This window comes from Mesoplodon mirus (genome assembly GCF_964341445.2).
Source record: "Mesoplodon mirus genome assembly, chromosome: 5".
Classification (NCBI taxonomy): Eukaryota; Metazoa; Chordata; class Mammalia; order Artiodactyla; family Ziphiidae; genus Mesoplodon; species Mesoplodon mirus.
In genome coordinates, this window is record NC_138980.1 from 45,182,361 (window position 1) to 45,208,194 (window position 25,834).

Sequence of the window (25,834 nt, forward strand, 5' to 3'; positions counted from 1 at the left end):
CGTGGGGACAGGTCCCAGGCTGGAGGGGTCCTGCAATTCCATGGGATGACAAGCTGGTTCACTGCAAATTTTTTTTAAAAAAATTGGGGTAAAACTGGCATAACATAAAACTAAGTTTTTAAAAGTGAACACTTCAGTGACATTTAGTACATTCACAATGTTGTGCAACCATCACCTCTATCTAGTTCCAGAATATTTCCATCACCCCAAAAGGAGACCTGTCCCCATGAGCAGTCACTCCCCCACTTCCCTCCCCCAGCCCCTGGTAACCACGAATCTGCTTTCTGTCTCTGGATTTGCCTGTTCTGGACATTTCACATAAGTGAGGGCATACACTAGGTGGCCTTTTGTGTCCAGCTTCTTTCCCTCAGCCTGATGTTTTCGGGGTTCAACCACACTGTGGTGAGAATCAGGGCTTCATTCCCAGTATGTAGAGGAAAGTATAGTGCTCAGAGCACTGCATAGTGCTCAGAGCCTGTGGCTTGGTGAAGTCCCCATGGGGTCTCCCATGTGACCACCATCCAGATTACAACAGAGAACACCCTCTGTCCACCACGAAGGTTCCTGGGGTACCTCCTTTCCACATGGTACCCAGACAGGGAGAACAGCCAGGGAGAGGGTGTAGTGGAGCCTTGGGGGGCACTCAGGGCAGGAAAGGTATCTGGGGAGTGGGGTTCCCTGTTTTGGGGGAGTGAGAGGCCAGTATAAGAGGTGGTGGTGAGGCCAGGCAGAGGAAGGGAAGAGGCAGAGATGGCATGGGGGGGGGGGTGACACCCTGAAGTCACACGCGAAAAGGGAAGCTTGGCAGAAACGAAAAAGGTGTCAGGCTCACACTGTCCCCGTTTGAGGAGGCTGAGCCGGGCAGAGGAGGTTGGAGGGAGGAAGGCTGCAGCTGGAAAGAGGTGGGAAGGCTACTGCCAAGGTCTGCTATGGGATATGTGTGTGTGGTGTGGGGGACAAGGGCAGGGTACAAGAGAGATGGCCAGGCTCTCAGGGGAGCCAGGAACAGGGAGACACCGAGAGGAGCCGGGATTTTCTTGAAACCCTCATTCTGCAGGGGGGATGGATGCAGGTCCCTCATTGATCAGAGCTTCTGGTGCGACCGCCTGAAGGCAGAAGCCCCATAAAAAAAGCATCTGCTGGAAGGCCTGGGGTACTTCCTCGGAAAATGGTTCCATTCAGCAGAGCTTGCGATCAGGGCTGAGGCCCCCCAGTTGGGCCCACGCGCCTGTCACGCTCTTGGCTGATCAGGTCACAGGATGAGTGACTTCCTGCTCGGCTGCCCCTGGGGCTCCAGACCCCAGAAACGGGCCTCGCTGTAAAACCTGAACCAACCGCCAAGTTGCCAAGCAGGGGAGTGACAGAGGAGGAGGCGGCCCCAGAGAGGCAACCCGGCCCCGACTGCAAAGGGGGTACCTTCAGGGTGGGGTTGGGGGGGCCCTTTGAGGGGGGGTCTCCACCTGGCCTGGCGGAGCAGAACCGAGCTTGAGAAGGCGCTTTCTGGAGTCAGACATCAGCCACAGAGACCACACCCCCTCCTCTTCTTCACAGCATCCCGATGTGTGTGACCGAGCTATAGGCCAGCTGCTGGGGGCCAGGCCACGGTCTGCCCTGTTCTCCTGACCTCAGCACTGCTGACACTTGGGGTGGGATCCTTTTCTGGGGTGGGGCTGTTGTTCTGTGCACTGTAGGGTGTTGAGCAGCATCCCTGGTCTCCACCCACCAGATGCCGGTAGCATCTGGGACAACGTAGAACATCCCCAGAGAGAGTTGAATTGCCCGAGTTGAGAAGCACTGCTGTGTACAGATGGAGGTAAAAGGGGTTTGCAGGGTTGGGTTGTCTGGGGCTCCCTCCTGTCATGAGGGTCCCCATGTGCACTGCAGGCGTTGATGGGCTCCCTGGCGAAGAAAACTGTCTTTCCAGGTTTAACCTCCTGTTCCCTCTAAGTTCAGCTTTTTTTTTTTTTTTTTTTTTTTTTTTTCCGTACGCGGGCCTCTCACTGCTGTGGCCTCTCCCGTTGCGGAGCACAGGCTCCGGATGCGCAGGCCCAGCGGCCATGGCTCACGGGCCCAGCCGCTCCGCGGCATATGGGATCCTCCCAGACCGGGGCACGAACCCGTATCCCCTGCACCGGCAGGCGGACTCTCAACCACTGCGCCACCAGGGAGGCCCTAAGTTCAGCTTTTAAAGGGGTAAAGCCCATCGGGTAAAGCCACAGCTCTGAGAAAAGCAGACAGCAGATCTGTCTCCTCCTTTCCTTCCAGACCCTGCAGGGTGGTGTCTGAGCTGAGGACAGACCTGCTTTGTGGTAAAATGAGCTCCCACGAGCGAGCATGCCAAGTCCTGCCTGTCCTAACTTCAAACAGATGGCAGAGGGGCGCCCGACACCGAGTGGGCTCCCTCCAGGGGCAAGTCCTAAGTCCCTGCAGTGCCTGTGTTCAGGGCCTCCGCAGAGACAGCCCAGAAATGCACATTTGCATCCAGAAGAGCCACAGTGGTCCCTTCCGAACTCGGGACAAGTCTCTGTGGCGATTTCTAAGGAAACAACCAGGCCTGGTGTCCTGGGGATAAGAGGGAATGTCCTCGGGATGTGAGGGCCCACCATCTCTCTGGTTCTGCGATTACCAGCACAGGGCCTAGTGACCTCATGCGTCTGGTATGCGGTCTCAACACACTGCGACTTTTCAAAGCTGATCTAAAAATATCCGGTTGGTGCTATTATACGTCCCTTAGAGGAGGAGGAAATGCTGGCCTGGCACCCGAAGCCAGGGGAGCTATTGTGTAGCTGTTCCCGGGGCTGTGCACTGCCTCCAAGCACAAGGGTGGCTGGTGTGCCCGGTGGATCATGTGGGGTTGGGGATGGATGGAAGAGATGAAGCAGGACCTGGGGGCCAGCAGTGATGTGATATGATCTGGCACTGGGGCAGGCGTGGCCACATGCTCATGCTGTCTTCCCATCACGTCAGACAATCCACGGCTCTGGCAAAACGCTATTCGAGAAAGGCCTCTACTTTCTTTGAAATGCTTTTTTTCCCTTTTATAATATAAAAGACATGTTTCTAATATAAGCTGTACACTTGGAAGAAAAGATAGAACCATGCTAAAAGTTTACCTAACGAAAGGAAAAAACCATAAAGAGATGACCCATTAATTCAACCCCACCCCCAAGCACGGTTTCTAGGTAAAATGAATGAAGCAGCCGTACCCCGACTTCCTCAGATCGTGTGCCCCCTCCAGGTGCCCCCCACCCCCGGATGCCAAGAGCCAGGGGATGTCTGGCTGTCTTCTAACTGCCTCTGTCTTTGAGGTTCTTCTTTGGGGAGACTGAAAAAGCTTTTTTAAATCAAAGACATCCAGGGTTGGGGACTTCCCTGGTGGTCCAGTGGTTAAGAATCCGTCTTCCAATGCAGGCGACACCGGTTCAATCCCTGGTCGGGGAACTAAGATCCCATGTGCCGTGGGGCAACTAAGCCTGCGCGCCAGAACTAGAGAGAAGTCCATGCACCTCAATGAAGCGAAGAGCCTGTGCACCACAATGAAAGATTCTGCGCACCGCAACTAAGAACAAACAGAGCAAAAAAAAAAAAAAAAAGACATCCAGGGTTGAGCAGCCTACATAGCCAGAAATTTCTAGACAGTGCATTTTCTATCTAAACAGGATGGCTCTTCTCTCTGTTGGAATACGCAATAAACATTTTAGGAAGAACAGCGATATAACATCAAAGAATGACCTGTGGTGTATACCAGCCCCACGCCAGGAGTGCTGCGGGCTTGTGACTCTTTTCTTTGCTCGAATTCCTCTAAGGGACAGACCTGCCTTCCCCATTTCCGATGAGGAAACTGAGGGACAGAGGTCAACGGACCTCCCCGAAGTCTGCCCCGACTCCCAACCCACACCATGCCTGTAGCCGCTCAGTCCCTGGTCCAGGCTGGTTCTCAGAGCTGGGAGCCAGGTGAGCAGGCCTGAGACTTTTCGGGGTGTCTGCCTGCCCCGGCAGCCCAGCAGGCGGATTCCCGAGCCTTGAGTTCACACCTGGTCTCTTGTGCATCCCACATGAAAACCGGACAAGCCTTGAGATGGACTGCATTAGGCAAACGGTGTTTTGCTTTCAGGTTTCAAAACTGAAAAGCCCCATTGAATGAGCTCACCAAGGCAAACGTGCTTGCTATCTCCTGTGTTGACAGTTGACCCCAGAGTAGGGGTTTCCCTGGAGAGAAGTCCCTCAGCCTCACCTTGCAGGGTGGTGGTCCTTCCAGCCAGGCGGAGGTGGCCTGAACTGGGATAACTCCTTTGCCCTCAGATACACCCGCAGCTGTCCTCACTTGCTGCGGTGGTTTCGTCTTGGTTGTGGGGTTGGCCTTCTGTTTTCCTGATCTAGCTGCAGGGACCTCCCTTCCCAAGTGTGTGGTGCTTTTGTACATGTGGTTTCATTCATTCACTTGACAACAATGTATTGGTTGGCTGCCGTTGTGTCTGGCACCGTTCTAGCCTCAGAGAGCCCCCTCCCTGGTGGTGCTCCGACAGGGACGCCCCCTCCACGTCCACCTTGGCCATGGCTCAGATGTCACCACCTCCCGACACCCTGGAGGCTGCCCACTGCCTCTCATGACCTTGACACTGCCCCTCCCCCTGCAATGCCACATCTGGGCAGAGCCTCTGTTCCCCACCCCGGGACCACAAGCCATGCCATACAGGACTTCCGAATCTCTTGTGTCCAGGCACGGCCAGAGAGGAGTGACCACTGTTGCCAGGAAAGGCTGCGAATGGTAAGAGAACACTAGCAAATATTAGGCCACTGTGAAGCCTAAAAATGGGGCTGAAAGGGAGACTGTCTCCCGCTCATTGGCCTGCAGGAGCCCTCTTGTTCCAGCCCTGGGTGTGGGTGCAGAAAGGCAACACCCGAGGGTGACTGGGAACCAGCCCTGGCACGGCAGCCCCACCGCTGGAACTCGGGTTATTTTATTTTCCCAAGTGCTCTCCAAGTTCCAGGCGTACCTTTCTACGTGAAACAGCGCTCAGCCCATGCCCAGATCGTGTCCATTTGGGGACACAGGTGACTGTCGGACCTGCAGGAGGAGAGCTGGGAGGCGTCCCATGGCCCGTGGACCGAGGCGCCCTGGAGATCTGCTCTGTTGTGTCTGCTAAGCAAACATCCCCGGGGCATCCAGTCAGGCTGGGGCTTTCCTGTGTGGAAATGCCAGGAAAATAACCCCCAGGTGTGTGCGGGGTGGAGGGCTACTTCTGGTGAGAAGCCCAGGAGAACAGCTCTGCATCGGCAGGGGATTCGGACAAATTAGTTCACTGCTCTTGAGTTTCAAGTTCCTCTCCTGTAAAATGAAGGGGTAAACCCGTCTTCTCAGGTTGTTTGAGGACGAAACGGGACCATCTGTGTGAACCAGGGGCGGGCCAACTTGTTCCATGAAGGGCCAGCTAATAAATATTTGGGGCTCTGCTGCAACAACTCAACTGCGCGAAGCAGCCACAGACAACCCGTACATGAATGGACGTGGCCATGGGGAGGACACCTACATGATGCCCAGGATGGGGGGAATGCGGGGTGGGTGGCAGGCTTAGACATTGACCTCTACCGGGGTCAGCAAATTACGGCCAGCCACCTGTTTCTGTGTGGTCTGTGAGCTAAGAATGGTTGTCACATTTTTATACGCTTGAAAAAAAAAATCAAAAGAATATGTCACAACACATGAAAGTGATATGAAATTCAACTTGCAGCCACCATGAATAAAGTTCTGTTGGTGCACAGCCATGTCTGTTTATGGATGGTCTGTGTCTGCTTTTGGACTATGGCAGAGTTGAGTTGTGGTGGTGAAGACTGGTCCAGCAGAGCTGACAATACTGACCCTTGGGCCCTTTACAGGGTAGGTGTGCCAGCGACAGTTCTAGAGGCTCTCGGTTAAATGTCCCCTTCTCCCAAAGGGGGCCAGGGCAGTGCTGGGGCCGGGAGAAGACTCCAACACTCAGACATGCAAGGTGAGCATGACAGGGTGTGAGTGTTGCCTGGGCTGACTGGTCTACCCCCAAAGCACAGTAGGGACACAGAGAAGCAGGACCAGGAAGCATGGAAGGCAGAATGGGCCAGTGGAGTCACAGGCTCAGAGGGGCTGTGTGGAGAGACAGAAGAGCTCCCTGGGAGCTGGGAGTGGAGGGGTTAGGAGGTGGGGATGGGAGAAGCATGGCTGATGTGATTTCCACAGAGCTGCTGTGCAGAGAACAGATGGAGGGAGATGGATCCAGGGAGGGTGAGGACAAGGATGACGGTGGGAAGGGGGTGGCGATGATGGTGGTGAGAGGCGGTGGTTGTGGGGAGGAAGATGGGACCCCCGACCCCCTGCCAGCCCACGTAGGTGATAGCTGCAGGCTCAGTGGGCCTGTGGATGCCGGGCAGGAAGTGGAGGAATCACCCCCAACCTCATGGCTCCCCAAATCACAGATGACGAAGTGGAAACTTTCCAGGGCCTGGCTGACATCCAGCCTTAGCCCGGGTTCTGTTCTCTTCCTGTTGCCCACGGGGCTTGGGACACCTGGCAGGTTGGATGGACAGACAGACGGGCGGATAGAGGCACGTAGAGAGCCGAGTGCTGACAGGACATAAGACTCACCCCATCTCCGTGCCCCCAGTTTGTAACAGGCTCTGTTACTCTTATCTGGAAGGGCACTGACTGTCGGCCACAGGTGGACAGAAACGCTGAAAACAAGGGCTCCTGGGGCCAGAACAAGGCCCTTTGAAATGGACAGATTCCTACCAGGGGCTGAAGTTTCATGGTAAACTGTGCCGTGGAGTGAGTGGCGGGGAGGTGGGATGATCGAATCTTAGAAAAAAAAGAAAAAAGAAATCAAGTATGAAACAAGTTATTGTATCTCATACTTCACTGAATTTTGGTTTAGGTTATAAATGAAACCAGGTGTAGATCACAGAAAGAATAAAGAACAAATTAAGCTTTGATGGGGGAGGGTCTTGCTTGGTTCTTACTGTACCAAAAATATTTGAGGGATTCATCAAGATCCCTGAGGGCTCATCTTATCCATTTGATACCCAAGTCATTCTCTTTGGGGTTTACTTGGTTCTTTTTCTCAGGTTTTAGAGTTGGGAAATTAATTTGCTTACTTTCATTTGTTCATATTTATGGATATAAAGTGTTTACGGCTACAAATTGTCCTCTCATTACTGTTTTAAACACATCTCATGGATTCTGATAATACACAGTTTAGGTCACTGATTTTCAGAAAATCCACAATTTTGGTTTTTAACTTCCCCTTCATCCAAGACTTAACAGAAGGCTAGTTTTTCTTAAAAACATTTTTTTTCCATATGGAAGGGCTTTAAAAAAATTAATTTCTAGTTTTGTTTTTTTTTTTTTTTTTACGGTACACCGGCCTCTCACTGTTGGGGCCTCTCCTGTTGCGGAGTACAGGCTCCAGATGCGCAGGCTCAGCAGCCATGGCTCACGGGCCCAGCCGCTCCGTGGCATGTGGGATCTTCCCGGACCGGGGCACAAACCCGTGTCCCCTGCATCGGCAGGCGGACTCTCAACCACTGCGCCACCAGGGAAGCCCTCATTTCTAGTTTTATTGCATTGTTAAGAGCACTGACTGTAATATTTCCCATTTTGGAAATTCTAGATGCTTTCTCTGTGACCTGATATAGGAATGAGTTTTGTGAACATTCCAATGAATACTTAAGACTTATTCTCATACTGGAGTGAAGGGTTTGCAACACGGCCACAAGATCTGCCTAAATGTGTGGTTTGGGCATCTTACATCCCTGCTTATTTGCTGTCCACTCAACGAGCCTTATGTTATGTGTTTGTAACTATTTCTCCCAGTATCTTTTATAATTTCTGCTTTGTAAAAGCAGCTGCTGTGTTGTATGATGCATAGATGTTGACAACTATTATACCTTGAGAGTAAATTGAGGATTTGGGCATTATGATGAATCTTCTTCATCATGCGATGTTCAGAGGCCTGAGCTCTACTTTTTACACGTCACAATTGCAGCTGTGTTCTATCCTGTTTCTATCTGCCTGATACATCTGTGCCTGTCCCTTTACTTTTAGCTTCCTGAACTACTTTGGTTTAGTTGTGTCTTGTTCATAAAGCATGGAGGTGAACTTTGCTTTGTGAGCCAAGCTGAAAATTCTCTCTGTTTAGGCAGAATGAACCTGTTTAGATTTAGCAACACGATGGACTCGTTCCCTTCTGAAATTCAGGCTTCCATCACTAGCTCTCTTCCCCATCTGCTGCTTGTCAGTGTGGCTGAGTAACTATAAGTCAGAGCAATTCTCCAGGTCACTTTTGATGACTTCCTGAAATCATGCACCTTTTGCAAGGTTTTTCAACCTCACTTTGCAACTGATTTGGTTTGCATTTGTGTGGTGGGATGCATCTGGGAGAGAGGACCCACTAGGCCCGGCGGACTGGAAGGGGCCATACTTAGGCTGAGCCAAGTGGGGAGTGTGAGTGGAGGGCTTGTTCCATAAGTGGCGGCTCATTGTGGAAGGTTTCACTTTAGGATGATGTTTGTTTCCCTACACAAATCCCAAACTGTATGGTGCTGATGATGAGAACAGCAAGGACTTCTGATACTTTCCATGCAGCAAAACTAAGCATTGGCATATGTGAGGAAAGTGGAGCTTCCAGGGGTGGGCTGGAGGGACAGTCTGTGGTCTCCAGAGCTCCCTCCACCCTCCCTACAGGTGCTGTAGCCTCTCTCCAAACTCCTGGGGAGAGGGATGCCCCTTGGGGCCCCAGGTTCCCCTTGGGCCCACCCTCCATACCTGGGGTGAGCAAACCTGTCATCCTGGGGCTCCCCTGCTTACAACAGTGGGGAAGGAGAGTCAGAATTGTAAAGATTCCCCTGCCCCCCACCATGAGTCACCACTACCTTGCTGCTCTGGTAGGTTACGGTGAGAGAGAGAAAAGGTTGAGAATCCAAGTATGAGCTTTGGGGACTTGTTAAAGATACAGACTTGGGCCTCAACCCAGACTTGCAGAATTTCTGGAAAGGCTAAGGAGTCAAAATTCCTAAACCAGAGCCTGAGGCTATTCTGATTCCTGGAAGGGTGAGAACTACTGCCCTAGGGTTTATTATGAGAATGAAGTATCTCTAGGGAGAAATAAAGCAAGAGGATGTCTACTTACACCCCTCCCTTCTTCTTGAACACCTGGAGTAGGGGTCTTGATAATCAAGAGTGGGACAGAGCAAAGAGCTTCGTGCTCAGTATACTTAGTTTAATTAGACAGCTTTCCTCACGCTTAGCCCCAAGAGACAAGAAACTTTCATATTCCAGGATTTCATCGAGATCAGCCACTCCCCACCAGTATCCCAACCCCAGATGGGTCCAATTCACATCCTGACTGCCACTTGGTAGCCTTGTCCAGCCAGGCACTGTAAGGTGGAGGGGAGAAGGAGAAGAAATCAGGCCCCCGTGATGATGAAGGAACAGGCGCAGGAAGAAAAATCATTGTCCAGAGCCACCTCTCAGCTGTGATTCCTCATAGCCCCAAGAACCAAGGGATTATCTGGGAAACTGGGCTCAGTGGCTTGGCCCCAGTCCTGACAAGAGGTTGTGCTTTGTTCTGATGCAGGCCCGGCTGGGAAGCCAGTACCGTGGACACCACCCCGGCTGCTGGACACTGTCACCTGTACACACCAGCGGGGCCACCAGCTGGAGCCCGGGCAGTGGCAGGAAATATTTCAGAGGAAGAGACAACAGGATATGGTGATAGCGAGTATGCAGGCGATAGAGGAAAGCACCAAAGACCAGTGGTGATGGCTCAGCCGACCGAAATGGAAAAGTAGGAGAGAGCAGAGGTGTGTGGGGTCAAAGTTCAGTTTGCCAGGACCTTACCTGAGATTTGCATCTCATGGATGTGGTGGGATTTTGTCTAAGTGTGTGTGTATATGTGTGTGTGTCTGTGTTGGCAGGGGGGTCCACAGACTATGCCCCACAGGCCAAATCTGGCTTGATACCTTTCTTTTCTTTAATAACTTTTTAATTTTAGCACAGTTTTAGATTTACAGGAAACTTCTAAGAATATTACAGAGAACTCCCAAGTACCCCACACTCAGTTTCCCCTACTGTTAATATTATGGTGGCACATTTGTCACAATGAACAAATGAACCAATATTGACTGATATATTATTATTAAACTAAGTTAGCATTTCATTCGGATGTCCTCATTTCCCCGCCTAATGTTCCTTTTCTGTCCCAGGATCCCACGTTACATTCAGTCCTCACATCTCCTTGACAAACCTGGCTCCACACCAGGTTTCTCGGACTCGTTTTCTGAGACCTTGACAGTTTTAAGGAGGACAGGTTGAGTATACTGTAAAATGTCCTTCAATCTGGGTATCTTTGATGCTTCTCTCCCACTGCCTGTTTTTGCAAATAAAGTTTTACTGGCAAACGACCCCACCCGTTTATGTATTGCTTTTGCTCTACGATGCAGAGTGAGTAGCTGCGAGCGAAGTAGTGACAGAGACTGCGTGGCACTAAAATCTGGAAATGCTAATTAATGTGGCCTTTTACAGAAAAAGTTTGCAGATCCCTGGTATAAACTACTATGTCAGGGCTTAAGCTTAAACTGCTTGATCCAGGATACACTCCACGGGAGCAGCCACTGCAAACCCGCTCTGGCCAATTTTATTGTCACTCAACCTTGGGGAAGGGTTTTGCCAATTAGCATAATGAATGTTCCACTTCAACATTCATGGGTGGAACTGGTGATGTTCAAGACAAGTGGCTGGATGGAACATTCTGGAGGCACTTCCCACACTTGCTTGAGAAATTCCACCTAAGGGGGCCTGTTCCGTAGGGACGGGGCTCAGGTCTGACTTCAAGCCAGTCCCACATCTTGCTGCTGGATCACGGGCTGGGGTGAGGCCCTGGGAGATGGAGCTCAGGTACCCCTGGGGCCACCCCAGAGGCCAGAGCTGATAGGACCAGCTCTAGCATGGCTGGGCTCCTGTCTGCCCATTGCAAGATAGATGGGAAGGAATCCGAGGGGTGGATGTCGTGGCACTTGACGGGGAGCGCTCCAGATGTGTACAGCCCGCTCTGCATTTCTGTTTTAATTGTGCTAAAATTCATGTAACATAAACTTCACCATGTTAACGTACGAGTCAGTGGCATTTGACATGTTCGCTACGTTGTGCAACTGTCAACTCTATCAAGTTCCAGAACATTTCATCACCCCAAAAGGAAACGCTGTCCCCCAGAGCAGCCACTCCCCATCCCCCCTCCTCCAGCCCCTGGCAACCACTCATCTGCTTTCTGTCTCCTTGGATTTGCCTGTTCCGGACACTTCATGTAGATGGGATCATAAATATGTGGGCTTTTGTGTCTGGCTTCTTTCACTCCGTGTAACATTTTCGAGGTTCATCCACGTTGTAGCGTGTGTCAGTGTTTCATTCCTCTTTATGGCTGAGTGATCTCCATTGTATCCACTCTTTGAAAAGGGGCAGTAGGGGAAATGGCCAGGCCTGCCTTGGTGGGTTACTCCATCTTCCTTGGGTCTGGGGAAGTCACGGCTGGTGCTGACCTGAGTCCAGGAGGGTCACTGGGTCCAAAGGCCCTTTGATGTCCCCAACGCTCTGGCGTAAAATGCTTCCAGTCACCTCTTTCAGGTGGATGCGATCTTCCCTCCGACCTTCCATCACAGGCCTGCCCCAGCCTTTGCTTCTCTTGTGGGGGGGCCTCTCCTTGGCATCTCCCTTCTTTATGGGGCAGCTCTGGAACGGGTGCAGAAGGCTGCCCACGCACAGGAGGGCTGGATCCCCATGAGGTGTCCCCCCCAACCTCAGCATTGCCAGGACCTCATCCCAGGGTGCACTCACTCCCTGCTCTGTCATAGCTGAAATCTGGGGCTGCTAAGCTAGACTAGCTCCTGCAGGAAACAAATGGGCCCTGAACACCAAAGAGCCCCTCAGAGCCTCAGGGTGTGGGGCAGGGAGCCACACTGTGCTGGTTCTGTGCTAGGACTCTGCTGGCCTCGTGACCTTCTGGAGCTCTCCTCTGCCTCTCCCAGGAGGCTTCTGGGTGGCCTTTAGATGATGACACAGGCGGGTGCAGCATGTGTAAAGGCCCTGGGGCAGGAGAGATCAGCAGGCAGAGCAGAGAGGTCAACTTGCGGTAGGTCACACAGCACATGTACTGCTGAGTCGGGCTTCCTGGCAGAGGTAGCTCTTGGCCCAGAGGACCTGGAGGTGGTAAATTCCAAGGCGAGGGACACAGTCACATGCTGAGGGGAAAGAACTGGTCCAGGCACTTTGGCAGAACTGGAGAAGTTCCCTCTGGGGCTACAGGTCCTTGTAATCTTCTTTCTCCCCCTCCCCACAATCTCACCAATATTCACACCTCCAATAAGCAGCTCTGTCCCTGCAGTGGCACCTGGATCCACACAGCTCCCTGCAGACTCTGTCCACAGCCCCAGGCCTGATTTTCAACTGTACATCCTAAAGGCCCCTAAACTAGAGCGGGTTTCTTGGCCTTAGCACTACTGGCATTTGGGGACGTACCATCCTTTGCAGAGGGGCTGTTCTGTGCACCGTAGGATGTTGAGCAGCATCCTTGGCCAACCAAAAAAAACATCTCCAGACGTTTCCAAATGTCCCCTGATGGCAGAATCACCACTGGCTAAGAACCGAGCGTAATTCAAAAAGATACACGCACCCCTACATCCATAGCAGCACTATTCACAATAGCCAAAACCTGGAAACAACCTAAATGTCCATTGACAGATGAATGGATAAAGAAGATGTGGTACATATACACAATGGAATACTACTCAGCCATAAAGAGGAAAAAATAATGCCATTTGCAGCAACATGGATGCAACTAGAGATTATCATACTAAGTGAAGTAAGTCAGAAACAGAAAGAGAAATACCATATGATATCACTTATATGTGGAATCTAAAATATAGCACAAATGAACCTGTCTACAAAACAGAAACAGACTCACAGACATAAAGAACAGACTTGTGGTTACCAAGGGGGAGGGAAAGGCTGGGAGTTTGGGATTAGCAGATGTAAACTATTATATACAGGATGAATAAACAACAAGGTCCTACTGTAGAGCACAGGGAACTATATTCAATATCCTGTGATAAACCATAATGGAAAAGAATATGAAAAAAAAGAACGTCTGTATGTGTATAACTGAGTCACTTTGCTGCTGTACAACAGAGATTGGCACAGCATTATAAATCAACTACACTTCAATTAAAAAAATTTTTTTTAAAAATTGGCTGCCCTGGAGATCCCTGGCCCCTCAGGAAGCGCTAAGTGGAAGTGTGTAAATACTCACAGGTTGCTGTGACTTACTCTCTATTAGAGGGGTGAGGATACCATCTAGCGTGTCCTGATAGCTCACATCATGGAAGGCTTTGGGTCCGGGCGCCTGACCACTGCCAGCAGGTGGCCATTTTCCCCTCCACCCAGGAGGAGCCGGTCTACAGCCATGAGCTGGGGTCGCAGGGCTGGTCAGTGGCTGGGCGGTTGACCGAGAGCCTTGGGCTTGACCCCTCGGCCTTTCCAAAAGACAGATCACTTCTGGGCCTCAGGTAACTGAGGTCTTGCTGGGCCTGGCCTCGGGAACTGGCTGCGGCCAGCAGTGGCTGAATGACACAGAAGGAAACTTCCAGAGGGAAACTCCCCAGTGATGCTGGGGACAGGGCCCTGAAGCCACTCCATCCTAGATAATCGCTAGGAAACAAACAGGCTGCCAGGCCCTGTGGTCACTCGACGCCCGGCTGCATCCCTGCCCCAAACAGCGAGGCAGATGTACCTCATAGATGATGGACGGACATCCCCACCCACCACCCAGCCCTGGTGCAGCAAAGTGCCCAGAATATTCTGAAAGGGCGGTGGCCATGGCAGGGGTGTCCTGGGCCCGGAGCTATGCTTTGCCTTTTAATCAACTCTTTTTGCAAATTCCAAGGAAGCCTTTCTGGTTGCTTAAAATACACCCGCAATTCCACTCTTCTCTTAGATGCAATGTTCCCAAAAATATAACTTCCACTTTGGTCTAAAATAGCCTTAGATTACTGCAATGCGTTAGGGCTCTGCCCTTTTAGGCAGCAGGCCAGAAAGGCAGTCTCGCGGGTCTGCAGGGCACGGGAGGGGCAAAGAATGCCGGTGGGCCACGGCTTCCAGGTGGCCGTCCCCTCCCTAACGCTTCCAGGGTCCCCTTGATCAAAGACCTAGGCACTCATGGCTGTAGGGCACCCCGATCCTCTCCACACCCCCAAAGACAACCTCTTACCCTTCTGTACCCCCATCCTGCTCTGGTGTGGCCCTACTTCTCAGCTGGGCAGTCTCTGGGCTGTCTGTCACTCTGCCCCCATTCCCTCCTTCCGATCCACGTGGCTCCTTGTAGCGGCTCCCACCATTTTCCACATCTTGTAACATCCTTGTGGTGAGCTGGGAACACCCATGCCTGCTAATACGTACTAAGCACCAGGGCTGGCAACATAGCCACCCCAACCCCAGGCTACAAGAAGCTTGTCCTAATGCTCATCTCTCTGGCTGAATTATCCCTCTGCCGTGAGCTCCAGCGCATCCTCCTGGGCACACATCTGGCACCCCAGATGGTGGCTTCCTCCAGGGGTGCAGCGGCCCTGAATGTGCACCTCTGGCCTGGCCCCATCAGCCCCAGCGAGTTCATGCTGCCTCTCCTGGCAGCTTGTGGAGGGAGGGTCCAGGGGTTGCGGGGGGGAGGGTAGGTCCGGGAGGCATTGGGGTCTTGCTTGGTGTCCTCGTCCTGCTGTGCCCCGGCAGACCGTGTTGCCCTGCAGGCAGGATGCAGGTGGTCTTAGGGCCCAGGGTGCGGCTGGAAACCCTCCGAGGGCCCCTCCTGGATATGCGAGATCAGGAGGGGCCCACACACAGCTCCCACTACCCCCAGCCAGAGCTCAAACACCCTGGCTGCACAAGCGCTCCCAGCTGCCTGTGGAACACAGAGCGCTCGAGCAGGTGAGGGAGAGCTGAAAGGTGAACTTATGAGATGAACTTCTGGGACATCTACATCCAAGTCCTTCTTTTCTGACCCCTCAAGACCGCTTTCAGACTCCCCTGTAGATAGATGTATATTTATGAATATATGAATATACATGTGGCACAGACCAACGCAGAAAATTTGAGCTGGTGACAGGAGTCATCTGCAACGAGGGTGGGAACCTGGTTTCCTTATGTTTGGGAAGGGAGAACAGAGCAGAAGACAGAAGTGTGCACAGAGAAAGTAACTGGAATGTTCTAGCATGTTCCATGTGCACAAAGTACAAGGGGTCGGCAAACCTTCCCTGTAACGTGCCAGGGGTTCAATATTTTTGGCTCTGGGGACCATACAGTGTCTCTGTCACAACTGCCCCACTCTGCCTTGAGAGCCACCACAGACAATATGTAAATGAGCAGGCGTGGCTGAGTACTAATAAAACCTTATGTGTAGAAACAAGCAGATTTAACCTGTGGGCTGTAGTGGGCCAATCCCTGGTACACGCAAAAAGAAATTATACTTCAAATAGGAGAAAAGATACTAAAAATATGAACCGTTATCTGAACAAAGCAAAGCAAAGCACCAAGGTGCAACCAAAAGCTATAACAAAATAATGGCACAGTTTTACAAAAGTGCGGCGGATAACCACGCGTGCTCCCCGGCAGCAAAAACCACCATGGCAGCCCTGGTTTGTTTCCTGTTGGGGAGACACTTAAAGAAGAGCTGAACCACAGTCAGCACCTGGCGTGAGGTTCAGAAAGTCACCCTGCAGGAGGACAGGGGTGGAGGGGATGACAAAATTGCAGTGCATAGGAACCAGCACGAACTGCACCCAAAATCCACATGACGTTCGCCTTTCATGACGTTCGCCTGCAAGAAAACCCACAGGGAGTGTGTGACTTCTCAGCTCTGGGGGTCACCACGTGAGTGACTGCATTTTTTTTTTTTTTTGTATTGATGAGCAGCTTTTCGAATAACACTTGAAGACTTCACCCCAAGTGCGCTTGGAAGACCAAACTTGGATGGAAAACCTGACCCTTGCATCCGAACATGCTTTGTTTTTGGTGAGAAAGACGTGAGGTTTCTGGTGGTGGGTGGGCAGTGGCCGTTCTCCTGGCCGTGGCTGGTCACAGGGCAGGAAAAAGCACCAGCCACCCGTTCCCGGAAACGAAGCAGATCGCCAGCCAGAAACTGCATCCCCACCCGCCAGCCACCCCTTGTTAAGCTGGTGAGACAGAACTGAGCACAGCTGGTTGATGTGTAAGTACAACAGCACGATTTTAACCCCCAAATTTGAACCTATTTGGGTACAGGACATCTGTAACACTGAAATCATTCTTCGCCTGCAGTCGGCCTAAAAATTCTTTTCAACTGGGGTGATTCTGCCCCTCAGGGGACACTTGGTGAAGTCTGGGGACATTTATAATTGTCCTGACTGAGAGAGGGGGTGCTACTGGCATCTGGTGGGTGGAGGCCAGGGATGCTGCTTAGCACCCCACAGTGCACGGGACGGCCCCCACCCCAGAGAAGGATCTGGGCCCAGGTGTCAGCAGCGCGGAAGCACAGCCTTAGCCCCTCTGTGTTTCTGTCTGCAAGGCCTGAAGCTGACCCCACACGAGGCCTCATTCACCCTGTCATCCTCTGTGGGATCGGCCCTCCTGCTGTCCCCCTCCTACCCTGGATTCCAGCCTCAGCTCTTGCCCTCCCCCGGGCTGCTCTGCCAACCCAGGGCCCCCCAACGACTTCCCCAAACATCCTGGGGAAGCCACTCAGGGCACAGAAGCAGCCAGAAATTCGATTCCTCCCTCCCTGCAGCTGCCCTGGTGGGACAATCCTCCAAGGCTCTCAGTGATCAGCCTCCAGGCCCCGGGGCATCCTCTTCTCCATCCTTGCCTGTATCCCTCTAATGCTCATTCCCCCGGGAGCCCACCCTGGCCTGGCTCTCACTTCCCTCCTTCCCCTGCATAGATTGTTGAATCTGATGTTCACAGTGCCGACCTTCCAGCCACCCAGCCTCGAGGACAGCCCAGGTCCAGCTGAGCCTTGACCACTGGCTGGGGGTCGGGGGATGTCTGGCTGGCACATCTCTCCCTGGAGCGCCCCACGCTGCTGCCCCAGACTCTCCCGAGCCTAATCCCGCTGCCTCCCCACCCAGCTGCCTGCTGACGCCCGACTTTCCCATCAACAGACCAGAGAAACACCCCAAAACGCAAAGCAGATACGATCTGGGCCTCTGAGGCCCTAGGACCCTGGAGACAGACAGACAAGCTCCAGATAAAGGCTCTCAGCCCAGATACCCTCTTGCTGTGAACGCCCCGGCCCCCTTTGTGGGTTGGGCGTGGGGGTAGGGGTGCGACATCAGTAACTTCCCTCCTTCTGACCTGATCCTGAGCCTCCTCCCTGCCGGGGCCCATGCCCCCCAAAATGGCCCCCAGAGGCTTGTCCGTGGCCCCGTGCCCGTTTCTCAACATTCACTCCTCCTGGCAAACTTACCTCCTCCCATATCTAATGAGCAAGGCCGGGAGGTGCCCCAGCTCGCCGCTTGCTCCTGCGTGACTGGACAACCTCTAAGGCCTGACAAGGCTGGGGTGAAGGGGGTCTTTGTGCTGTCAGAGCATCCCTGGGATGAAGCACCCCAGACCACAGTCCCTGCAAGCGTCCGGGGGGCAGATCCCGACAGCGCTGTGCAGGCAGCTCTGAGCCCGCCTCCTCCTCCCCCCTGGACTCTGTCTGCTCTGATCTGATACCTCGACTCGGGGAGCCCGCTCTGCTTTCGGAGGCTTCGGGTGGCTTGCGCCACACATTCACTTCTCACTGCTCCCGAACGCCAGCCCCCTCCTGGCCACCAGCCTCTTCGCAGGTGTGGCAGCCCCATGTAGATGGAGGACACAGATGGACGGACCCAGGTGTGTCTGCCCGCCCCCAGCCAGCCCTCGGCACGCCCGGGAAGCCCGCACACCCGGAGCAGCCTGCTGGTCAGGGCTCCGCTCTCCTCCCCGGCTCGGCTCAGTTCAGCCCAAGTCTCCAGTGGGATCACCTCCACTTCCGCCCCACACCCTCCACCCCTCCCGTTGTTGATGGAGGGGGACACTGATTGGGGGACGCTGGCCTTGCTGGGGCAGGGAGGGGGGTCAGGACTGAGGAGAAAACTCAACTGCAGAGTCAGCCATACAAAGGATTGAAATCCTGAGAAAACTGGTGAGAGGTAAAAAAAAAAATGTGGTCTTATCCATACAGTGGACTATTAGCCAGAAGAAGGAATGAAGCATTGACACACGCTACAGTGTGCATAAACCTGGAAAAAAACCAAGCTGAGCGCCAGGAGCCAGACACAAAAGCCCACATCTTGTGTGATCCCATGAAATGTCCAGAACAGGCAAACCCACAGAGGCAGAAAGCAGATCAGTGGTTGTCAGGGGCTGGGGGAGGGGCAACAGGGAGTGACTGCTAATGGGGTCTCCTTCTGAGGGTGATGGAAATGTTCTAGTATTAGATAGAGGTGAAGGTTGCACAACATTGTGAATCTGCTAAAAAATACTGAATTGTTCATTCGAAATGGGTGAATTATACCTCAACAAAGCTCTTCAACAGAAAACCTAACCGCAGAGGCATACCCTTGGTTCTGGAACCTTGTGTCACACCGGTTGAGTGGCTTTGCCCATGTGTCCCCAGTGATGGGCAGAGACTGGCCCATCCTCACCCTGTGGGAGGGAAAGACATGTTCTGGGCAGGTGTCCCTGCGGGTGAAGGTCAAGGTGAACGATGGCATGTTGGTTCAGGGTGACCTGCTCAGGTAGGCCGGCCAGTGCTGACAGAGGGTAGTGGGAACAGACCCAGTGGCCTGAGGGGTGGGCGGAGACTGGGGGAGTCTGTGGTCATGTGACACTGGGTCTGTGGGGCCCTCAGTGGGGACTGGTGCTCAGGACCAAGGCCGGCACACATCCCAGTCCCAGGACAGGCTCCTTCAGGGCCCCCGAGGTGGGTCAGGGGCAGCAGAGAGCTCCAGGACACCCTCGGTCCCACGCCTTGCTGTCCTGGTCACCAGCCTCCTGTGGGTATGCCAGGCAGCTTGGGGTGCCACCATCTCCCAGCCTTCTCTCTCTGCGTGGGTCAGGCCACAGTAGCTACATGGAGGTCCCGAAACCTCGGCCTCTGGCCGCTTGGGAAAATGGCCCAGCCAGCAAGGATCCTCGTTTCATTTCTGCTTTCGAAATTAAAACCCTGTGCGCGTTGGCAAATGTCAGTGGTGTGTGTTACAGTTCAGGAAGGACAAAGAGAACCCTGGCCTGAGCATCCTCCACCCTCAGCCCTGATGCCGAGGCAGGGGGGGCACGTCCTGGGTGGGCTTTGTGGCCAGCCCGGTGGCTGATGCCAGGGCAGCTGCATCCCAATGTCGCCAGGTTCTCCGAGGGCGCCCGGCCTGGGTAACGGACCCCAGACTGCACTGCCCTGGACCTTCAGTATTTCTGACCTAAGGCAACACTCCTGCACAAACGTCGCGTTTCTGGGGGCGGTTCAGGTTGGCCGAGTGACATCGTGTGAAACAGTGACAGTAACAGTTAACTGCAGCGGGCGGCCAGATCAGCTGATTGGAACCGGCTTTCCACAGTGCTGTCTTCCTGTTTTCTGGTCAGAATTGCACAGCAAGTTTGCAACCCCTGCGTGGGGGGGCGCCCGGCGACACCCAAACCTCAAAACAACTCAACTTCTCCTTTCAGGGAGCTGAGAAAAAGTCCCGATAGGCTTCCTGCGGCCCCAGCCGAGCTGAGAGAGGAAACCTTTCACAAAGGTGCAGAGGGGTACCGTGAACTTAGGCTCAGGCTGGGTTCTGACGGTGGTCTGGCTGTGGCTGCCTGCAGTGTGGCCTGGGGTACCCAGACTGTACTGGGTCGGCTTGTGTCCCTCAAAAAGATATGTCCAAGTCCTGATCTCTGGAACCTGTGAGTGGGAACTTCTTTGGAAATAGGGTCTTTGCAGATGGAATTAAAGTAAGGATCTTGAGGTGAGATCATCTTGGATTTAGGGTAGGCCCTAAATCCAATGACAGTGTTCTTGTAAGAGAAAGGAGATTCGAGATACAGAGGCAGACGGGGAGAAGGCCATATGGACACAGAGACAGAGCCTGGAGTGATGAGGCCACAAGCCAAGGAATGCCAAAGGGTTGCTGGCAGCCACCAGAAACCAGGAGAGAGACACGGGATGGATTCTCCATCGGAGCCCCCAGAAGGAGCCAGCCCTGCCTACAGCTTGATTTCAGACTCTGGCCCCCAGAACTGTGAGAGAATAAATTCCTGTTGTTTTAAGCCCTCCACCTCCATCCTCTCCCATTTATAGTACTCTGTGATGGCAGCCCCAGGACATTTGCACACCCGTACACCTCTCTGGGGCTCTGTTTTCTCATCTTTAAAATGAGCAGAGCTGTTGTGAGTCCTCAGAGAGATGATGGATGAAGACTGTGGCACCCAAAGCCTGACACACAGTGGGCCCGAAGGCATGGTAGCTAATTATTCCTGTTATTAGAAAGTAACTCTCAAGTTAGCTCGAAATGGTTGGGACTTACTTATGGACAATCTCTAAACCATCAACACTTGAAAGAAACGGTGACTGGGTCTTGTGGGATTACAAGCTGTGACTAAGGCAGCTGTTCTCACCCAGCGGAGATTCTGCTCCCAGGGGACACTTGGTGACGTCTGGGGACATTTTTCGGTTGTTGCCACTGGGGCAAGGGGATGCTACTGGCATCGGGTGGGTGGAGGCCAGGGGTGCTGCTCAACATCCCACAGCATACATGATGGCCCCCAGCCCAGAGACTGACCTGGCCCCAGACGTCAGTGGTGCTCTGGCTGCAAAGCCTGGCTCTAAACTAAAACAACCTTCTCCCTTTTCCAAATGGTCGCCTCAGGAAGAACATTTATGGCTGTGACGTGGATCTGGCTCAAGCCTGTTTTGGAAGCTGGCATGGGCACCGCCCTCCAGCAGCTCCTAACCCCTGGGGAAATTTGGCCTTGCCGGCTCACACTGCTGAGGCTCGAGGGAGGCAGCTGGGCGAGGTCAGAGGCATCTGACTCACGGGGTGCAGACACCCACCACGGAGATGACTAACGGCCCTCGTAGAATGTGCCAGAATCCTTCGGGGCAACGGCAGGGGAGGAGCATGGAGGCCAGCAGGAGGACGGATGGGTCCCCAGGATCGCCAGTGGCGGCCCTTGGGGAAGAAGGCACAAGACACGTCCAGCTGTCACTCGGCGGGGGACTGCTGCGGCTGACTTGTGTCCCCCCCGCAAAAGGCTCATCTATATTGTCCTGACGCTGGAACCTGTGAACGTGGCCTGATATGGAAATGGGTCTTTGCTGACGTAATTAGTTAGGATGAGGTCATCCTGGATTGGGGCGGCCGCTGAAACCAATGATGACTGGTGTCTTTATAGGAAGAGAAGGCAATGTGATGACAGAGGCTGGGATTGGAGCAACACAAGCCAAGGAGCGCCTGCCTGGAGCCCCCAGAAGTGGGAAGAGGCAAGAAAGCATCTGCCCCTAGAGCCTTCGGAGGGAGTGTGGCCCTGCCCACACCTAGACTTCAGACTTCAGGCCTCCAGAACTGTGAGAGAGAGTAAATTCCTCTCTTTGACGCCACCCAGTCTGTGGTACTTTGTTAGGGCAGCGCCAGGAACCTCATCCCGGTGCCCCGGATGGTCCTCAGCTAGAAAAGGAAGCTGCATCGCGGGGCCAAACCTGCCTCCTCGCTGTGTCGCACTGAAACCTTGGGGCTCGGCATCTGCATCAAACCTTGTCACACCCACCCGCCTGCCTGGTTCTGTGAGGGGTGAAGGGCCCACTTGGCAAAATGCCCCACTCGGTAAATGTTGGGTCTGTCCTCTTGTTCCTGTCCCCGAGTTCTAAAGTCACTCAGTGCCTGCATTGTTTTATTCCGTCCTAGAGCACCTGTTATGGGCCCCGGCCATTGCTGGGAGGACAGTGGGGCCATTGGTGGTTTCATGGCAGCTGAGTTCCAGAGCTGGGATGGAGCCAGATTGAACCTGGGACACCCTCCGTAGCTCCCATATCACACAGTGCCCACCCCGTGATCCTGCAAGGCCCTGAATGATCTGCTGTCACCTCCCTGTCCCCATCGCCTCCTGCTCTGCCCCTTGCTCACCCAACTCCGGCTCCTTCCCGTGCCCTCCAGGGCCCCTGGCTTTCTTCAACACGCCAGGCACGGTCCAGCCTCCCGGCTTTTTGCACCAGCCGTGTCCCTCTCCCAGACACCGCATCGCTCACCCCACTTGCTTCCGGGCCTGGCTCGGCATTACCTTCTCGCCTCCTGCCCCCTTACCCCTTCTTCCACGAGCCCGCCCACTGTTCTTATCGGCTCTTAGCTCACGCGCGAGGCTGCTGTTTCTCTCGCTGCCTGCCTCCTTGTCACCAGGCGGCAGCTCCCTGTGGGCAGGCCGCTGTGTCGATTTTGGCCACTGCATAGCCCAGTGCCAAGAACGGTGCCTGCACGCGGAATATTTGCAGAATGAATGGACGATTAGAGGACGGAACGCATGCAGGGTACACAGCACTGAAGAGAAAAGCGTCCGTTCTGTGGCCAGATCACTAGGTAGTCTTTGAAATGCTTGCACAAAAAATGACAATGAATCTTTATGTTACATGTATAGGAGAAGACAGATATAGGCCATGCGTGCTGGCACGGGGCCAGGCTGTACAGCCCCAGCTAATTTCTTGCTCATGATCTCAGAGATTGGCAGGTGGACTCTCAACCACTGCACCACCAGGGAAGCCCTCACCAATTGTTAACAAATACAACATGTTAATAATGACAGGGGGAAGAGCAGAAGTGGCAGGAGAATACAGAAACTCTCTGTACTGTCTGTTCAGTATTGCTATAAACCTAAAACTGCTCAAAGAAATTGAGTGATTTATGTCATTATATTTAATAAAATTTAACTATTTAAGTTACATACTTAAAATCATTTAATCACTGCAAAATCTTATTAAAAGCAGAAAGAAAGAAAGCAGTCTTAGACCCCTAGACCCCAAACCCAGAGGCGCACACCCCAGGCCCATACGCGGCCCTGGCCCTCACCAGGTGACGACGGTTAAGTTACGTTCTGAGACGTGGATGCATCTCGTCCTAAGACCCTGAGAGTGAGTGATCACTGTGATCACTTCCACTGCCCCCATATCCAGAAGGCTCACCCACAGTGACACATCCATGACTCCTGTGGGGTCTGGCCATTGGGAACACTGGAGAGGGTGCAGGAAGCTGGGGCATCTCCTCCCCCACTGACTCTTTGGCACTGCCAAGCAGCCCCTCCTCTAGCCCGTCCCCAGCCCCCAGGTCTGAACTCACCTTGCTGGCTTCCTTCTACCCCATGGTCACACTCCCTGCCAGAAACACCCCGCCATGAACTATTCAGTTTGGACACGCCATCCTTTTCTTTCTGGGACCCGGAGTGCAGACTGCCGCCCCTCCAGACATTGGGAGTACATTAAGAAGACATCAAGGCATTGATCAGGCCTTGTTATTTTCTCTATTCTGATGCTTTGACACCTGGGGCCTGGCTGACCCCGGAGGGACTGCCCCCGCCAGGGCTGGCCGAGTCCTAGAGAGAGCAAAGGACTCTCCTACAAACACGCCTTCCAAATACAAACCAACCATTTCAGAGCCTACACCCGCGCCCCGACCATTATCACGTTCTCATACTCAGGGCTACTCTCTCCCTGCCCTGATTACCCCAGGGCCAAGTACCAGACAACCAGGGCAGCCTTTATGCTCCCAAACTCTGAAGCTATTCAAACTAGCCACCCTAAGGCTGCTTACCCTGCCTCACCGAACCCTTCCCGTGAAAACCACAACAGACTCCTGCCTACACCCTCCCCGGCTCCTGCCACCTCCCTGTGTGGCCCTGCAGGGAATGCCAAGCCTCCTGTTTCTGGAAAACGTGAGTATAACTGTTTCCTCCATGGCCGTTATCTGAACGATAACCAAACCCACGTGTTAAGGCCCCTCCGCCGAGCGGTCCCGCTCACCTCCAGCACCGGACCAGCACCGAGGATGGTCCTCTCGACGCCGCTGGCGTAGCCCTTCTGGCTCAGGGCGGTGAGGCAGTGGATCAGGAAGTTGGTGCTCTGTGTCTTGCCGGAGCCGCTCTCGCCTGAGATGACGATGCACTGGTTGACGTGCTTCCGGAGCATGGCGTAGTAGGCGACGTCGGCCAGCGCGAACACGTGCGGCTCCAGCTTGCCCAGCTGCTGGTTCTCGTACATCTTCACGTACTTGGGGTTGTAGATGGGGAGGAACTTGAAGGGGTTGACGGCCACGAGGATGCTCCCGGCATACGTGTAGATCTTCTGCTGCAGGAAGCGGTGTTTGAGGTTCTTCAGGAGGTTCTCCTCGGTCAGTTCAGGGAGGTTGCACAGGTCATCAAAGTCCGCCTGTGGCCGGGGCAGGAGGCCACGCTCCACCAGGCGCCGGGTGGCCGTGGCCTGGGACACGAGCTGCATGTGCACGTACTTGATGGTCCCGTCTGCGTTGCGCTCCTGCAGCAGGAAGTAGTAGCCGTCCTCCTGGGGGTGCTCGTCCTGTGCCCGCCGTGGCCACAGCAGCACACGGTGCACAGGCGAGTCGTTGGCATCCAGCACCCACTCCTCCCCACCCGTCTCCTTGACCTCCACCAGCACGTAGCGCTTGCTGCCGTCCAGCTGCAGGCTGGTGATGGCGTCCTGGATGACGTCGGACGTGGTGCTGTCCTTGGTGGCTGTCACGCGGCACGAGGCCTGGCACGGGGTCTGGCTCTCGCTGGTGGCCAGCTGCGGGTAGATGTGCAGGTGGTAGGCCGCCTGCCCCCGGTGGCCGGAGCTGCCCGCCTCTTTCACACTCATCCTGCCGGCGGCCTGGCCTCAGCATGCCTCCCGGGCTCGGGGCGCGCCTCCTGGAGCTGGAAGGGAGGGGGGTGGCAAAATCAGAAGGGCGAAGGTCGGGGTGGGGGGACACTGACATTCACCTCTGGACAGACAGCCTCAGACCCATGGCCTGAATTCGTGGGCTCTCCTGAAAAGCCAGAAGGGCCGAAGAGCCTTATCTGTCCTTAAACGTGACACTCACCTAAGGTTTGTGGCTCCTGCAGAGAGACATCACCAGGCCCCTCCTGCCAAGATCAAACCCTTCCCCTGGAGTTTGCTCCATCCCAGGCCCCGTCCCTCCCCACCAGCCTCTCAACCCTCAAGTCCAATGGCCACAACCATCTCAGAGCTCAGCCCTTCCTGGACTCTCCTCTCTGACAAAACCTCCTCTGGCAGATCCCTAAGTGGATGAAGACGCGGCCCCATGGGCCTTGGTTATGTCCCCAAAACACATGAGGAATGTTGCGAGAGGAAGGTTGGGATGAGCAAGACTGAACCTGCCCCAAAACTCAGGGACCTTGAAACCCCCGGGTACCTGAAACCCCACTGAGGAGGATGAAGTCAGGGAGGGCCCCCAAAAACTCGCTCGAGAGAACTGCTCAGAGTGCATTTGCTTCCAGAACCCACAACCCCATTCCAATCATGACAAGAACATCAGCCCCAAATTGGGGGCATCCTGTGGGACGCCTGGCAGTCCTCCCCAAGACTGTGAAGGTCATGAGCAACAAGGAAAGACCAAGGAGTCATTCCAGGCAGAGGAAACTGGGGAGACATGATGACTTAATGTAATAGGGTTCCCTGGACAAAATGCATTTGCTCCTAAAGACATTTCGGGAAAGAGAGAAAAGGCAGCCAATGCTGGCAACAGCTCATTTTGTGTCTTGGAGCAAAAGGCAGAAAGGCAGTGTGGG

General features: G+C 53.9%; 1 protein-coding gene across 19 annotated transcripts in view; it reads right to left on the reverse strand.

Moving 5' to 3' along the window:
- The window catches only part of MYO9B (myosin IXB), an 89,202-nt gene that overhangs the window by 46,919 nt on the left and 16,449 nt on the right, over positions 1 to 25,834 (reverse strand). For all 19 annotated transcript variants that reach the window (XM_082623052.1, XM_082623049.1, XM_082623043.1 and 16 more), the window contains exon 2: positions 24,051 to 24,958. In XM_082623052.1, the coding sequence (XP_082479178.1) occupies positions 24,051 to 24,902 (852 nt within the window). In that variant the 5' untranslated portion in view covers positions 24,903 to 24,958. The remainder of the gene's footprint in view (positions 1 to 24,050; positions 24,959 to 25,834) is intronic.